The sequence below is a fragment of the Vulpes lagopus genome, chromosome 5 (assembly GCF_018345385.1).
Source record: "Vulpes lagopus strain Blue_001 chromosome 5, ASM1834538v1, whole genome shotgun sequence".
Classification (NCBI taxonomy): Eukaryota; Metazoa; Chordata; class Mammalia; order Carnivora; family Canidae; genus Vulpes; species Vulpes lagopus.
Window position 1 is genome coordinate 9,989,093 of NC_054828.1, and position 17,373 is coordinate 10,006,465.

At 46.6% G+C, this 17,373-nt stretch overlaps 1 protein-coding gene across 1 annotated transcript in view; it reads left to right on the forward strand.

Moving 5' to 3' along the window:
- FAM227A (family with sequence similarity 227 member A) overlaps nt 1-17,373 on the forward strand; it is an 83,853-nt gene that overhangs the window by 9,082 nt on the left and 57,398 nt on the right. Inside the window, exons 4-9 of the mRNA XM_041757495.1 lie at nt 333-402; nt 985-1,061; nt 2,919-3,065; nt 12,878-12,979; nt 13,485-13,589; nt 15,727-15,850. Coding sequence (XP_041613429.1) covers nt 333-402; nt 985-1,061; nt 2,919-3,065; nt 12,878-12,979; nt 13,485-13,589; nt 15,727-15,850 — 625 coding nt within the window. The remainder of the gene's footprint in view (nt 1-332; nt 403-984; nt 1,062-2,918; nt 3,066-12,877; nt 12,980-13,484; nt 13,590-15,726; nt 15,851-17,373) is intronic.

The window sequence follows — 17,373 nt, forward strand, 5'->3', positions numbered from 1 at the left end:
CCCATGGAGCTTGATTGGAACCCCATTCCAAATCCTGTACCCCTCAGAGGTATAGACAAGAGGAGGCATAGCCAGGAGGAGGAGCAGTGTGAGAGAGGGAGAGGTGGGGGAATGTATTGGTGGTGACACTTGAGGTGGGGCAGGGATGAGGTCAGTGACACCAATGGCCACCAAGGCCCTAGCACCTAGGGGAAAGACAGTGAGGCACTGCCACCAACTTTGCTCCAGGACTTTTGCACACCAACAGGAGAAGTGGCCTGACCTCTGACCCTACCCCTGTCAGAGATCTGCATGAACCGCCCTAATGCCCCTTTTCTTTTTGATTTTTAAAGGCAATTGAGAGATTTGAGCTGGAAAAGAAGGCTTTGAGAGAGAAAAGTCGCGGCGGCTTGAGAGACAGAGGCAAAAATCCTTTCTCATAGCCTTGCTGGTATTTTTGTGGGGTTCGGCTTTTGTTAATATCTCAAATGCAGTTAAGCGGGAATTCAGCATTTCAGCTGAGGATATTTCTGTCCTCTTCTGAAGGAGCCTCACATCTGAGTTGCTGGCATTGGGCACATTAGGAGGGGAAGGGCTGCACACTTAGAGACGGCCTGCTATGTGGCTCACTGCACCACTGCTTTCATGTGGATTCCCTCGTTAAATCTTCATAATGTCCCCACCTGTGGGGTAGATGCCAGTGAACATAGTTTATAGATGAGAAAACCAGCTTGGAGCAAGGGAACGGCTTGTCTGCAGCAGGTCCTGAATTCAGGTCCCAGCCTGCCTTCACAGCCCATGCTGTGTGCTCCTGGGGCAAGGAGTCTAACCCATCAGGAAGGGAATCTTAGTGAGTCAGCAGCGCAAGTGAGGTCCAATGAGACTAAGAGTGTGACTGGCAGCCGGCAGCTAAGGCTGAGTGAAAAATCGCAGCTGTAATTACTGCACAGTGGTGAACAGACCCCATGGTTACTCACATCCTGTTTCTCTTCCATTCTTCTGCAGACAAGACTCAAAGCAAATCACAGTATACGTGCAGAGGCTCAGAATCCAGGAATGTCAAATCTTTCGTTAGTAGAAGGGTAAGGGATCTATTGCTGGGTCTCTTTCTGACTGATTTCTGCTGGGCATGAAATAGAGTTTAGTCCTGGGGAGGGGACACTTGGCACCTGGCTGGCGATGGTGCAGGAAAACCACAGAGTGCCCTTTTTAGAGGATCTTAGAGCACCTTGATAACACTAGAATTTCTCATGCCACCCTTGAAGGGCTAGAATGAAGAGTGTTCCAGAGGTCATTTGTCTGTTTATTTTTAGAACTTCCAAGGTCTGTCCTCTTAGAAACAGTCAGTTTAGAGTGAGCTCACATGGAGCCGCCTGTTGCCCCGCTCCAAGAGGCCCATTCATGCAGCAGAGCAAGTTGTGTCCGTCACTTGGACGCCACAGGAAGCTGATAGAAGTAGGTCAGCAACCTGTCCAGCATCATGCATCTGGCTCATGGCAGAGTGCCTGTCACTCGCCCATGGCCAGGCTGCCCGCTGCCTCTGCAGCTGCCATCAGGCCCCACTCCAGTGAAGATTTTCCCAACGTGCTCATTTAGCTACCCAGGTCATATGTGTTCAAACTTTCTTTTATGGGGGGGACAGTATACTTTATTGATGGTACATGACAAGGTAGGGCTCCCCAAGCCCCTGTGTTCAAACTTTTAAAGGTCAGAGTACACGAAACCATCTGTTATTGTTACCCTGTTTCCACCTTTTAGCCCAGGAAATTCCCACACAGCACAAAGCCTGATGGTTGAGAGAGTGGGTCGAAACTGGCATCCTACCTATGATGGTGTGAATGTCCTGGCCAAAGTGGCACAGCTAGTAAATGGTGGAGCTGACCTCTGGCCCGGGTTGTGTGAGTCGGGGTCAGAGCAGTTCATCAGTTGAGTTTGGCCAATGCCAGAGCCCAGTTAGAAAGCAGCTCAGTCCCTGAGAATGTTTTCACTAGGTGCCATGGGTGATGGTAATCTGTCTCTTCTTTCCAATTTTCTATATTTTCACACTTTTTGTAGTTATTGTCTCTTTAAGAAATTCTTTCTAGGGAGCCTGGGTGGCTCAGTGGTTGAGTGTCTGCCTTCAGTTCAGGGCATGATCCCACACTCCTGGGATCGAGTCCCCCATCTGGCTCTCTGCATGGAGCCTCCTCCTTCTCCCTCTGCCTGTGTCTCTGCCTCTCTCTCTGTGTCTCTCGTGAATAAATAAATAAAATCTTAAAAAAAAAAAGATGTTCTTTCTAAATGAAGAAACCCAAAAGGGAGGAAACTTATATGCTCCAAATTATCAAAGACTATAATATTAATTGGAGGTAATCGGAGAGTATAGTTAAGTAAATGATGGGATGTCTTCATTGACAATTTTTTTTTAAAGGTTTTATTTATTTATTCATGAGAGACACAGAGAGAGGCAGAGACACAGGTAGAGGGAGGAGCAGGCTCCCTGCAGGGAGACTGATATGGGATTTGATCCCAGAACCCCGGAAATCATGCCCTGAGCCAAAGGCAAATGCTCAACCACTGAGCTACCCAGGCTTCCCAGTGATAAATTTGAAGACAGTGTAACAGTGTGGAAAATCTAAAGTGGACAAACCAGGACATAAAGTGTGTGTGTGTGTGTGTGTGTGTGTGTGTGTGTGTGTTTATGTGTCTGTGTTGTAAAGTGAGTGAAGTTACACATACATATTTGTATATAGGTGCTCAAAGCCTGAAAGGGAAAAATCAGAAATAACATCAATAGGAGTTTGGCTAGAGGTGCTGGGATCATGAATGCACCCCTATTTTTTCCAGTGTTCTATAAACTGGTTATATTGTCTTCATGAGGAAAAGGGGAAGCTATCCTGTTATTAGTTTTAAACTGTCAAATGATGGACCTTATTTCTATATTCTGCTTTTTGTTTCAGAAAATAGCCCATAAAAATATGCTGGCGGAGCTGTACCAGTACCCACAATTTAACAGCGCTGTGCCAAACAGGCTTCCAAACGGGGTGAACTTCTGTGACATGGTGGGCAATGTGGTCCGGGCTGAGAGAAACCGCCTGAGTGGCAAGGTAAGGAAAGACAGTGGGCAGTTCACCAGTGTGACATCAGCTCTCTGAGGCCCAGCTGTACCCCAGCTTTGCAGTAAGCTATGTTGCAGGCAGATGCGGCTTTCCCTGATTTATACCCCAAGAAACAGAGTCAAGGTCACTAAGTAAGTCATTCAGGGCCACACGGTTTGCAAGTGACTGAGCTGAGATTAGAACCCAAGCCTACACGTTACCTCCAAAATCTAGATTCTTCCTCCCAGAGCACTGGTTTCCAGACTGTTTTGATCACATATCCTAACGGCAAGAACTTCTGAGCGTGTGCCCTCATGATGTATTGTTTCTTTATAAATGATATGCTTGCTCTGTTGTCAACAGCTACATTGTTTATTAGTAATCTTAATTTCTTGTTTTTCTTTAAAAAAAAAAGTATTTATTTATTCATAAGAAACAGAGAGAGAGAGAGGCAGAGGCAGAGGGATAAGTAGGCTCCATGCAGGGAGCCTGATGTAGGACTCAATCCCGGGCCTCCAGGACCATGCCCTGGGCTGAAGGCAGCGCTAAACCACTGAGCCACCAGGCTGCCCTAATTTCTTGTTTTTCTTAATTAGACATTAGTTAGAACATTTTCCTCCTACACCCTTTGGTACCACTTGGGGTGAATTAGCACTTGGGGTACTGGAGGGTGCTGGGTTCCTTGGGAAGCAGGGTGGGGGCACTCTGAAGCCCAGAACCTGTGTGAGACAGCACTGGTCACTCAGGACTTGGGGACCAGTTTAAGGAGAGGTGGGGAGTGAGGGAAGCCTAGAATATGGTAGCTATAGCTCTATAGCTGTGCCTCAGCACTCTTCACGACTGTTCACCCTGTCCCCAGAACAGCTCCAATCCTTGTCCCCTTGGCTCCTAACTAGTCACCCCACCATTCCCGGGGCCCAGCTTCTTAGTCTTATCTATCCGCACTTCCCACTGCTGCTTCAAACCACTCACTCCTCCATCTCTCTCTCTTCTCTCCTTCCCTCCGTCCCTCTGTCTTTCCCTCTCTCCTTCTCTCTCCCCTCCCCCCCACAGGCCTTCCTTTACTCCCTTCTCTCTTCTGCCTACTGCCTTCTCTCCGGCCCTGCCTCCACATCAGTTCCATATGTCTCGTTCCTCCTCATCTTGCATTAGGACTCTCTAAGAGTGATGATCTTTTCGGGCTAGGTACTGCCCAGTATGATGGTGGTGTTTGCTGGAGTTCCAATACCTAGTTCCAGTGTGCTCCAGCTGCAGCCAGCCTTTGACCAGACAGTGGTCACTCTGGGGTCATAGAGATGGAGGAGTGGCGGTACTCAGAGCATCAGATTTACCCCAGGACAATGTAAAAAGATGTTCCCTGCATTGTTATTTATGATAGCAAGGAACTGGAAGGTAGTACATACTGGTGGCTAGGGAGCTTTCTGGGCTCTAGTTTCTTCTGTAAAATATGGTTAAGAGCAGTCTCTGTGTAGAGGTGTTATTGTAAAATTAAATAGGAGAAGGATCTTATTTAAGGTATAAAAAGCACTTAGGGGGTGCCAGAGGGGCTCAGTTGGTTAAGCATCTGACCCTTGGTTTCTGCTCAGGTCTTGACTCAGGGTCCTGGGAGTTGGGCTCCACACTCGGGAGTCTGCTCATCCCTCTCCCTCTCCCTCTTCACCTGCTTATGCACGTGCACACATTCACTCTCTCTCTAAAATAAATAAATCTTTTTTAAAAATGAAAAGTACTAAAAAAAAAAAAAAAGGAAAGAAAGAACGAAAAAGAAAAGTACTTGATCCAGTGCTTAGTAATGAATTCTCAAAAAAATGGTCATTTCTATTATCAGCATTATTAGAAACAGTTTAAGAATGATTAATAGAAGGCCAGCACAGTCATTTTGAGTACATCTATTATGGACTACTTAGCCATTGAACTGAGTGTTTATAAAGAGTGTATTTTGGTATGCAGTGATGTTAAATTAAAAAAATGTATCAGGGATCCCTGGGTGGCGCAGCGGTTTAGCGCCTGCCTTTGGCCCAGGGCGCGATCCTGGAGACCCGGGATTGAATCTCACGTCGGGCTCCCGGTGCATGGAGCCTGCTTCTCCCTCTGCCTGTGTCTCTGCCTCTCTCTCTCTCTCTCTCTCTCTGTGTGTGACTATCATAAATAAATAAAAATTAAAAAATATATATACATCAGTATATAAAACTCTATAGTACGGTGTTAAATAAGCACACTTAGAGGAAAATCTGGGGATGAGACCATAGATATTACCAGTGTTCGCTGAGTGATAAGGTTATAGCTTTTCTTTTCTCCTTTTTCTGTACTTTAAAAAGAAGAAAGCAGCACCTGACTGGCTCAGTCAGAAAAGCATACGAGTCTTGATCTTGGGGTCATGAGTTCAAATCCCACATGGGGAATAGAGATTACTTAAATAAATAAAAAACTTTAGGGCACCTAGGTGGCTCAGTGGTTGAGTGTCTGTCTTTGGCTCAGGTCGTAATCCCGGGGTCCTGGGATCGAGTCTCACATCGGGCTCCCCACAGGGAGCCTGCTTCTCCCTCTGCCTGTGTCTCTGCCTCTCTGTCTGTCTCTCAGAAATAAATTTTAAAAATCTTTAAAAAAATAAAATAAACTTTAAAAATAAATAGAAGAAAGACTTGAGAATAATTAGATTATATGTTTCATGAATCGGCTGTCCCTATGTGACCTTTGTGCCCACTGGCACAGCCACATACTCATATTCCATTTGCAATGTGGGTAGCCCCAAGGACAGTGACCACTGTCTTATTTTGGAGGTCCCATGGGGAATGTTCTCTTTAGGCCTTAATCCCCAGAAAAACTGTGTATCTCCTGGCATGCCTTTAGTTGTATAACTGATGCTTATAACTAATATTTTTCTTCAGCCCCCAGGAAACTCAAGGCAAATTTGTGTCTTACCTTTATTTTTATTTTATTTTATTTTACTTTATTTTAAGATTTTATTTATTTATTCATAAGAGACACCACACACACACACACACACACAGAGGCAGAGACACAGGCAGAGGGAGAAGCAGGCTCCATGCAGGGAGCCCGACATGGGACTCGATCCCAGGACTCCAGGATCAGGCCCTGGGCCAAAGGCAGGCGCTAAACCGCTGAGCCACCTGGGCTGCTCTTATTTTTTTAAGCTTTTATTTTATTGTATTATTTCTTTAAAGTTTTATTTATTGAAAGAATCTCCATACCCGATGCAGGGGCCCCAACTCATGACCCTAATACCAAGAGTCTCATGCTCCACTGACCGAGCCAGCCGTGCGCTCCCATGTCTTACCTTTAAAAGGTCCCTCATCCATCCTGCTCAGGGGCCATCGCAAACCCTTCTCTGCCTCCTCACACCCTCTCCTCCATCACCCCTCTGGGCAGACAGCCCACGTTGCCTCTGCTTCAGAGACTCTGGAGGGCATCCCTGACTGTGAGCTCCACGCGGAGGAAAGGCCTGCTTCCCTCTTTGGACGGTGGCCCCAGCCTGGTACTGAGCCTCACCTGGGACTCGAGTTGGGGGTGCCGGCTGCCCTCACTGCTCATGGCCGCTCTCTTTCTGTCATTGCAGCCTGTCCCTGTTTCTGTCCCTGACTGTGGCCCAAGTCACTCTACCCTCTGCTCTCAGAAGGTCAAGTCCAGAGGATGTGGTTTTTTGTTTGTTTTTTTAAAAGATTTTATTTATTTATTCATGAGAGACACAGAAAGAGAGGCAGAGACACAGGCAGAGGGAGAAGCAAGCTCCGTGCGGGAAGCCCGATGTGGGACTCAATCCCAAGACCCTGGGATCACACCCTGAGCCAAAGGCAGACGCTCACCCACTGAGCCACCCAGGAGCCCCCAGAGGATGTGTTCTGTTATAACTTTAGATGACCCCTCCATGGAATTGACCCCCTCCATGGAACTGATCTCCCTGCACTCGGAAGTTCTGTCCTTCCTTGGTTTCTGTGCTGGCTTCTCCGTCTATTCAGGCAGCACGCTTGGGCTCCTGAGCCCATGTTCTTGGGGACCCCTACCTCCACTCCATCTTCTCCCTCTGCACGGACGCATGGGCACAGTGGAGGATGGACATGAGGCATCTTCTCCCGGCACAAGGCTCCCCACTGTGTCATATCTCCAAACCTCATGCTGTGCGCCCCACTCCCATATTCCCTGCCTCCTGCCCTGCTGGCCCTCAGACCTGTTTCTCTCCCTGTCTTGTCGAAAACCACAGCCTTCCACCAGCCAGTCTCCTCCCTGGCCCTCGCCCCTCTGACCCAGCAGTCATGTCTTCACCGTACTTCCTCTTCCCCCCTGCCACTGCCAAATTCAGGCCCACGCCTTCTTGTCTGGATCACCACACCTGCTGCTCAGCATACCATCTGCCTTACCATCTCAGTCCCCTCTAATGCACCTTCTATGCTGCCTCGAGGGATCTTTCCAGAACAATAATTTTCATGGTGTTCATGCCCTTTTGAAAATTCTCTGGTGCCAGCTGCCAGAACAACCCTCGGTCCCAGCACCCAGGTGCCTCATAGTCTGACTCCTGCTTGGCCTCTCAGCACCCACACCCAGTGCCTTCCACTGCACAGAGACCCCTTGAAGTTCCCCAGATGTGTGTCCTGTTGTTTCCCCGCCTCAGCACATGCTTCCCCCGTCTGTGGAGCTCTCAGCTCTCTCTTCTTCATCCAGCTGTTTTTATTCTCAAAGCCTCCCCTGGCACCCCGAGCACAGGTTAGCTGCCCCTCTGGGCTCCATATCCCCCTGGATTCCTTCTCAGGGCACCCATCACACTAGATTACAAATGTCTGCTTACCTGGGAACACCTCCAGGGCAGGGACTCTCCATCACCACCCAAGCACCTAGCAGGTGACCAGTAAATAGCCATTGAAGGGCTGAAATGAAATCCTTTTTGAAAGGAAACTGGGGAATGGGGATCCCTGGGTGGCGCAGTGGTTTGGCGCCTGCCTTTGGCCCAGGGCGCGATCCTGGAGACCCAGGATCAAATCCCACATCAGGCTCCTGGTGCATGGAGCCTGCTTCTCCCTCTGCCTATGTCTCTGCCTCTCTCTCTTTCTCTCTCTGTGACTATCATAAATAAGTAAAAAATTAAAAAAAATATTAAAAAAAAAAAAAGAAAGAAACTGGGGAATGAATGAATGAGAAGTAGCACACCCTTAGCGAGTGTTTCCTAAGTGCCTGGCACTATTAGAAGCATTTTGTAGGTCTTGCTCGCTAATCATCATCGCAGTCCTGGAGGTGGGAACTATCACTGTCACCTCCATTCTTTGTGATGCCAGCAGGCTGTGTCCCAGGACCTGGTGGGGGAGGGGGGGCGTCCCATGGGACCAGCCAAGAGGGGCCCTGGCTATTCACAGGACAGAAAACAAACACGAGCCAGCAGGAGGTGAAAGCAGAATTTATTGAAGATGTCAGGAAAGTGCAGGTAGAGACAGTGTCTGGGAGACTCAGGAAAAGGATGTGAGTCTTGTCTATGCTTGTGGCCTGGGGTGTTTGTTGAGGGTGGTGGTCTGGTGTATGTGTCCTCGCAGGCAGCCAGGAACTGGTTTGAACAAAGACAAAGGCCCAAGTGTTATTCCTTGGAGCCAGGGGTTCTTGGTGTCAATGCCTAGTACCAGGGGGTCTGGAAGACACATATGATGGCTTCTCTAGTCATTGTCACCTGGTCCTTCCTCAGATGTCATCTCTTCCAGAGAAATCATCCACTCCTTGTTCTTTACAAGAAGGATGCACTATCTGCATTAGGAGGCTTGTGTAAAGTGGGGATGCTAGTCCTGGCAAGAAGAGAAACAGGGAAAGGAGTGAAAAGATTTTTATGGAGTCCTTCAGTTTCCCTGTCTCCTTTAGATGAGGAATCCGAGTACACACAGGTTCAAGAATGTTGCTCAAGGTCACACAGCTTGTAAGTGTAAAAGCTGGATTTGAATCCAGGCAGTCTGGTACCAAATTGTTGCTCTTAACTGCTCCGACTATACTTTTTCTCTAAGGAAACAGGAGGAATGGTGAAAAAGAAAGTGAAGAGCAGGGATCAGAGAGCTCCCTGCTCATAAGAGGGTTGCTTATCAATGCACCATGCCCTCAGCTTCCGTGGGCCTGAAGGGAGAGCCAGGAGGTCTCTCCCTTTGCATCTAGGAGAGAGGTAAAAGTGGGATTGATGTAGTTTGGACATATAGGTGAGGTTTGCTGGGGTGAGGTCTGGAGCCAATGACCAAGAAGGGTTCTTGAGATGTCTTTGGTGCAAAATGGTGGTTCTATGAAAGCATGGGCACAGGACCCATGGGCAGAAAGAGCTGCTGCACCGGGGTTGTGAGGGGTGCTGATTATTTACTTGGGGGTTGGGAGAGGTAAGGAAAAGGGAGGTTTCCAAAAGAACTTTCATATGCTAAAGAGTACCTACAAGATACTGGAGGCCTTCCCACTGCCAAGTTAAGGTTGTTTTTTCCCCTCTAGCAATGTATTAACATTAAGATAGTTGGGAGCTTCCTGGAGGAATATAACACTCTTCCCACTTCAAGTCTCTGTCAGTGGGCTACAGGTTATTATTATTTTTTAAAGATTTATTTATTTATTCATGAGAGAAACAGAGAGAGCGGTAGAGACACAGGCAGAGGGAGAAGCAGGCTCCATGCAGGGAGCCTGATGTGGGACTTGATTCCGGGACTCCGGGATCACGCTGAGCCAAAGGCAGATGCTCAACCACTGAGCTACTCAGGCATCCTTGGGCTACAGGTTATAAGGACATTTAATTGTATGTACATTTCTTTTTTTTTTTCTTTTAAAGATTTTATTTATTCATTCATGAGAGACACACACACACACACACACACAGAGAGAGAGAGAGAGAGAGGCAGAGACACAGGCAGAGGGAGAAGCAGGCTCTGTGCAGGGAGCCCGACCTGGGACTTGATCCCGGGTCTCCAGGATCACACCCTGGGCTGAAGGTGGCGCTAAAGCGCTGAGCCCCCCAGCTGCCCTGTATGTCCATTTCCTTCTGGAAGCTAGGTGATTGATAAAAATTCTTTGTTCTTGTAAATCACTAAGACATTTGTAAGCTGAGGGAGACCCCTGTCTTGCTGGACTGTGCTCTCTCTAAATTAACTACTTGTTTTTCCTTTCCTTAGCTTTAGGGCAGCCAAGAGTGCCTGAGGAATGTCACACACATCCCACCTGGCGGGGGGTGGGGTGGGGGTGGGGGGTGGGGGTGGGGAGTTGCAGGGTGTCAGCTTGTGTTGTGTCCTCAGCTAGCCCTCATCTTTGCTCTTCACTCCTCATAATGCTAAGAGGCAGCCTGTTTGGTGTTTCTGGGGTCAGGCGGCCTGCTTCCAGAATTTAGGCAGGAATCCTAACCTTTCAATCCACACTTTCCTCTTCTATAAATCAGGGATACCTATGGTATCTACCACATAGATTGTGAAAAACAAAGTGAGATAAGGAGTGAATGTGCATAGCCCAGGGCCTGACACAGGGTAAGCATTCAACAAATAGGACACAATATTATATTAGTTAGGTAGTAGCTTTGGAATCAGAGTAAGGTTCGAGACCATATGGCATCGCAATGAAATCTGAATTTTCTGCCCCTCTTGATGGGGAACAGAGGGCTAGCTGAGGACAAAGCACAAACTGACACCCCACAAACAACTCCCTCACCCACGGTGGGAGACCTGTGACATTCCTCAGGAAGTTCCCAACTGTCTTAATGTTAATGCCTTGTTAGAAGAAAAAACAACCTTTAACTTGACAATGGCAAGGCCTCCAGTATCTTGTAGGTACTCTTTAGCTTATGCAAATCCTTTGAAAACTCCCTTACCTCCCCCCACACTGCAGGCTTATAATCAGTCACCCCTCACAAGCCCGGGCAGCAGCTCTTTCTGCCCAAGGGTTCTGTCCCCGTGCTTTATAGAACCACCGTTTTGCACCAAAGACGTCTCAAAAACTCTTTCTTTGTCATTGGCTCCAGACCTCACCTATACCAAAACCACATCACTCCGAGTTCCCTGATATTCTATTCTAAGTTTTAGAATTCCATAGGCTTACTAGGAACCCGGCAGAATCTTCTGATCCAGTGATTTGCATTTGTGTAGTATCTGTGTTTGTTGATTGTAGCTAATTGAAGTAGGTGAGAACTTGGAGCAGGGGCCTGGAGTAACAGGGTTCAGTCCCTGCTCTGCCACTTGCTGGCTTATTACTTTGTTTTTTTTTCTTTAAATATTTTATTTATTTATTCATGATAGTCACACAGAGAGAGAGAGAGAGAGAGAGGGAGGCAGAGACACAGGCAGAGGGAGAAGCAGGCTCCATGCAGGGAGCCTGACGTGGGATTCGATCCCGGGTCTCCAGGATCGCGCCCTGGGCCAAAGGCAGGCGCCAAACCGCTGCGCCACCCAGGGATCCCCTGGCTTATTACTTTGGACAAGTAACTAAAGCTCTTTGGTCCTTGGTATCCTCATCTGTAAAACGTAAACTGTAAACAAACTATAAAACAAAACATTGTAATGGTTAAATGAGAGCATGTAAAAACACCTGGAAAGACAAATAGTTGACACCTACTTTAAAGGTTTAAAGTGTTGGGATGCCTGGGTGGCTCAGTGGTTGAGCGTCTTACCTTCAGCTCAGGTCGTGATCTCAGGGTCCTGGGATCAAGTCCCACATTGGAGTCCCTGCGGGAAGTCTGCTTCTCCCTCTGCCTACATTTCTGCCTCTCTCTCTGTCTCGTGAATAAATAAATAAAATCTTAAAAAAAAAGGCGGGGGGGGGTAAGTGTGGGGCACCTGGGTGGCTCAGTTGATTGTCTGCCTTCTGCTCAGGTCATGATCCTGTTGGATTCTGGGATCGAGCCCTGCATCAGGCTCTTTGCTCAGCAGCGAGTCTGCTTCTCTCTCTGTGATTGTTGGACCCTGGCTCACGGGTGCCAACGTGTCCCGGTGGACACCCCAGAGACTCAGACCCCAGACAGGCAGATGCAATTAGCAAGAGGGTTTATTGAACGTTTGCGCAAACGGGCTGTCCGCCTCCGAGGAGGAAGAGAGCCCCGATTAGCAATTACAGGTATCTTTTAAAGGCAAAAGAGGGATCCCTGGGTGGCGCAGCGGTTTGGCGCCTGCCTTTGGCCCAGGGCGCGATCCTGGAGACCCGGGATCGAATTCCACGTCGGGTTCCCAGTGCATGGAGCCTGCTTCTCCCTCTGCCTGTGTCTCTGCCTCTCTCCCTCTCTCTCTGTGTGACTATCATAAATAAAGAAAAATTAAAAATATATATACTTAAAAAAAAATAAATAAAGGCAAAAGAAAAAAAACCGCTTAAAGACAAAAGAACCGCGGGAGTCGCTTAGCATTCAGGTTATCGATTTCTCAGGTCAACATGAGCCTATTCAGGGGCATTCCAATCAGGGAATGGGGGGAAATGGTTTTCTTATCACAAACAGAATGCTTTTTGTTGCTAAAACTTCAGGAAGGCACCTGGATGGGCTGCCTCTGGATTAGGGCTGATCCTACTTACGGGGGGTGGGGGGGGTGGGGGGGGGGGTGTTTCTTCAGTGATCTCTCCGGCTCTCACTCTCTCAAATAAATAAATAAAATCTTTAAAAAATAATAATAATGAAAGGTAAGTGTTGTTTTTAAGGTGACGCTCAAGTATGTTAACTCTACAGATGACTGGCAGGAAGATGGTATGATTAGTAACAGCCTCAAGCTGTGGAATGAAGGAGGAAAAGTGGGTCTTGGATGGAGAGGATTATGAATCTGCCTGTGGCTCCAGGTGAAAAATGAGTGTTCAAAAACAACAGGAATAATAATTTGAATTTTGTTGTTTGTTTCAAGTCTTTCTGTTCAGATAAAGAATTAGAGAAATTCCTCTCTTCTCCTTCTCCAAGAGCCATGTGGCTGGATAGCTTCTGGTGGATCTTTCATGAGAGGTACCAGGTAACACAAATCTGATTGCTTCTCTCCCTTGCTTATTTTTCTCTGGAATAAACCCAACCTCTTTCACATGGGCTGTAAACCTCTGATTTTGTGGAGCACTCCTGCAGCCTCATCTGCCACCTTGACCACCCCCCCTGCTCCCCCTCCCTCCCCAGTGCCTCACCTACCCAGACACCCCATGCCTCAGCCACTGCACAATGTCTTGTAGCTCCCTGAGTGTCAGGAACCAGTCTGTGTCACATGGCTGGTCAAGCATAGGGCCGGAAGCAGAGTCAGGACCTCCCAGCCCAGAGTTTGGGTGCTTTCTTCAACAATCTGTCTCTATGTATATATCTATTTTATAAATCCTATGAAAATTAGTGTACTATTTCATTAGTAACATGAGGTTAAATATCTCAAGAATGAGGTTCCTAAACATGAGAAAAGTACATATTTCAGAATCTCAGCCGTTGGCCATTTAAACCAGGGGCTCTAGTAATTCCTTCTCCACTTTTATTCCTGGTAGCCAAACAAGGAGGTCCAGAATAAGCTGTTTGACCGGATATCCCAAAACTATGCCTCTCTCTTGCTGCATGAATTCAAGTCCCACTATGAAGAGGCTCTCTTAAAAGTGAGCATCAAGCACTGTTTGGAGAAAAAAAAATCACACTAGATATCTCTTCACTTTTATTGCCAATAGAATGCCCATAACATTCTGTGAGGGAGTAAGCAGTGAGTCGTGCTATATTCATACACTGACTTGTAATGCAGCAGTTAAAATAAATAAGGCAGATTTATATATGGTATATTTTAAGTAAAAAGCAAAGCAATTTATAGAACTCTGTGTTTAAAAATGTGTATGTGTGTGTGTATATATATATATATGTATGTGTGCCTCTGAATAGAAAAAAAAGATCTAGAAAAATACTTACCAAACTCAGCAATGGTTATCACTGCGGAATGAGGCTGTAAGAGACTTCCTTTCCCATTTTATATATTTCTGTAGTATTTAAATAAGTGTGTAATTTAAAAAGTATAAATATACATATATTCACAAAGACTGATTTAACTACATAAATTATTTAAAGTACCACAGTCAGAGTTAAAAGGCAAAGGAGAAACGACAGAAATCACATAGCACATACATCACACAATGTAACGAACCCTTACAAATCGGGGTGCCTGGCTGTCTCAGAGGCACATTTGACTCTTGATCTTGGTGTTGTGAGTTCGAGCCCCACTTTGGGTGTGGAGATTACTTAAATAAAAACTTTTAAAAAAGAACTCTTACAGGGATCCCTGGGTGGCTCAGTGGTTTAGCACCTGCCTTTGGCCCAGGGTATGATCCCAGGATTGAGTCCCACCTTGGCCTCTCTGCATGGAGCCTGCTTCTCCCTCTGTCTTTGTCTCTGCCTCTCTCTCTGTAGGTCTCTCATGAATAAATAAAATCTAAAAAAAAAAAAAGCTCTTACAAATTGGTAAGTAAAGATGAGGGGCGCCTGGGTAGCTCAGTGGTTGAGCATCTGTCTTCGGCTCAGGTCGTGATTCCGGGGTCCTGGGATGGAGTCCTACACTGGGCTTCCCGCAGGGAGCCTGCTTCTCCCTCTGCCTGTGTCTCTGCCTCTCTCTCTCTGTGTCTCTTATGAATAAATAAATAAAATCTTTTTTAAAAATATTAAAAACATAAAACAATAATCATTTGATATTCCTTTTTACCTGCTAGATGCATTGATTAAAAAGAATGATTCCCAGGGTTGTAAAGCATCTAGGGAAATGGCGCTCTGAGAGTCTGAGAAGTAAATTAATACATTTTTGCTACAAGGCAGTTATACTAGTTAAGTGTCCACCTACCAAATCACTTCGATGTTCTGTGCCCCAGTTTCGTCATCTATAAAATGGAGGTGATAGTGCCTCTCTCACTGAGTTATCCTAAGGATTAATTAAGTAAGATGACGTTTGTAAGGCATCTGACATATTGCCCAGCGCCCCAAGCACATCATAACTGCTGTAATTACTATCATGATTCCATCTTCTGGAGGTCATAATCGAATACTCAGGAAAAGCTGCCTTCCCTTATGCATGCAACAGATTTTTGCCTGCTATGTGCCAGACAGAGAGATACTTAACAAAATAATTATTCCACATAATTAGTAATGTAAAGGGATAGTATCCATTGATGGGGATGTTGAATGATTTTGATATGACTACTCAGCACAATATTATGAAGGTCACTCCTGGCAAAAAAAAAAGAAAATTCCAAAAAGTTGATAAGAACCCAAGGAAGTGCTTATATTATATTGTTAAATGAATTAAGCCAGATACAAATGTGTAATTTAAGATCAACTCAAGTTGAGAAGGAACAGCAGTACCACCTATGCGTAGGGAAAAAAACCCAGTAGTAGTACTTCCTGCTGTCTCCCAGAGGTAGCAAGATGGGCAGGTCAAAGGTATGTCCTCATCTGGACTATTGCAGGTGGCAGAAGGCTGAACCGCAGACCACCTGCAGAGGAGCTGGGGGAGGGGGAGGCTGCTGGCCAAGCAAGGCGAGCAGCAGGTTTGAGGTGTGGCCCCCAGGTAGGGTCAGGGGTCCGCCAAGACGCGGGCCAGCAGCAGAGGGAAATTGCCACCCCCATCTCCTCCATGAGTGGAAGGCCGTGTGGTGTCAGGTAAAGAGTTTAATCATGGATCCTTTTGGCAGTCAGGGGCTCTTTTCTGGTTGCGGAAATGTCCAGAATGTTGCCTGAGCTCTGCTTCCCGCCCCCCACCAGAGGTTGCCGTCACTTCTAAGTAAAGCCGTGTACACCAGCTTCTGTTGCTGTTTCCCGCAGTCCTGGTTCAACACGCATGAATTCAAATCGGACATCTGTAACACAATGAGCCTGTGGATTTCAGGTAAGGAGGCCTGCTCTGTCCTGGGGGCAGCAATTCCGGAAACACTTTTCTGCCTGGGCCTCTGTGTTGTTGCCATCACACCTCTCAGTGAGGCAGTTGTCCTTTGCTCCTGTTGACATTAAAGAAGGTAAGGTGTGCGGTCAGAGCCCCCAGGAGTACTGATTGTCCTGTTTCCACAAAATAGTGCAGAGACATTCCTTGTTGCCTTATCGTGTCCCTTGATCTGCAGGAAGCAGGTTTTAGCAGAGGTTAGTTGGCCATGTGCTACGGGTCAATGGACCCAGAGCTCAGGAACCCAAAACCGTATGCTGATTGAATGATCCCATTCTTCAACTCCGGGGTGACCCTGTGTGGCCCAGCTGTAGTCCCCTCATCCCTGCCGTGCACACAGTGCCAGGCTGATGTTTGCTTTTAACTACTTTTCACTCCCCTTCCTACTCCTTTCTTCTGGACCTAGATATTTTCTAAGGTCATTAACATCTGCCTATTGAGACGTTCCTGTGTACTAAGTACTGCACTAAATAAGCACTTTTTTTTTTTTTTACATTTCCTATTGTCCTGGGGGTCTCCCAAGTTTGCTTCCACACTGGGATATTTGCTCAGAGAACTCACTGTCTCAGCATGTAGTTACGATCACGGCTAAGATTATGGCAATGAAGTGAGGATACACAGCCAGGGAATACTCTTTTTCTTAAAAAAAAAAAAATTATTCATTCATTCATGAGAGACACAGGCAGAAGGAGAAGCAGGCTTCATGCATGGAGTCCGATGTGGGACTCTATCCCAGGACCCCAGAACCCCAGGATCACAACCTGAGCCTAAAGCAGACGCTCAACCACTGAGCCACCCAGGTGCCCCCAAGCCAAGGAATACTCTTAAGGGAAAAAACAGGCAGAGTCTGGAGGAATTCATGGTGTGGCCTTCCTTTTGCTCTCTTCCTTCTATGAGGAGTTAGGCAGGGCGCTCTCATCCCTCTGCAACAAAAATGTAGCAACATGTTTGATGTTTCTGCCTGGGGAAGCCTACAGGAGACACAGCACCCGCAGCTTATACTGGGGGCTGGTCACATAGACACCTCTGTCTATCAGGTACCAAAATTCCAGGAAAGCAGGTGTTCAGCAGAAGCCACATTGTTTTATAGATTGTTTAGGCACATTAAGCCTCTTTTGACAGGAAAAAAAATTTTCTCCAGCTATATTATTATAATTGATGTACAACATTCTGTAAACTTAAAATACACAAAGTAATGATTTGATGCATGCATCTCTTGGGGAATGTTAACCATGGTAAGGTTAGTTAACACATCCTTCACCAAATAATTACCATTTTGTTGTTATGGCGAGAAGACTTAAGGTCTACTCTCAAAGCAATGCTCAAATATACAACACACTGTTATTAACTGTAGTCATCATGCTTGTACATTAGATGCCTGGAACTGGTTTCTCATATAACTGGAAGTTTATACCCTTTGACCAACATTTCTTCCTTTTCTCCATCCCCAGCCCTGGCAACCACCATTGTAC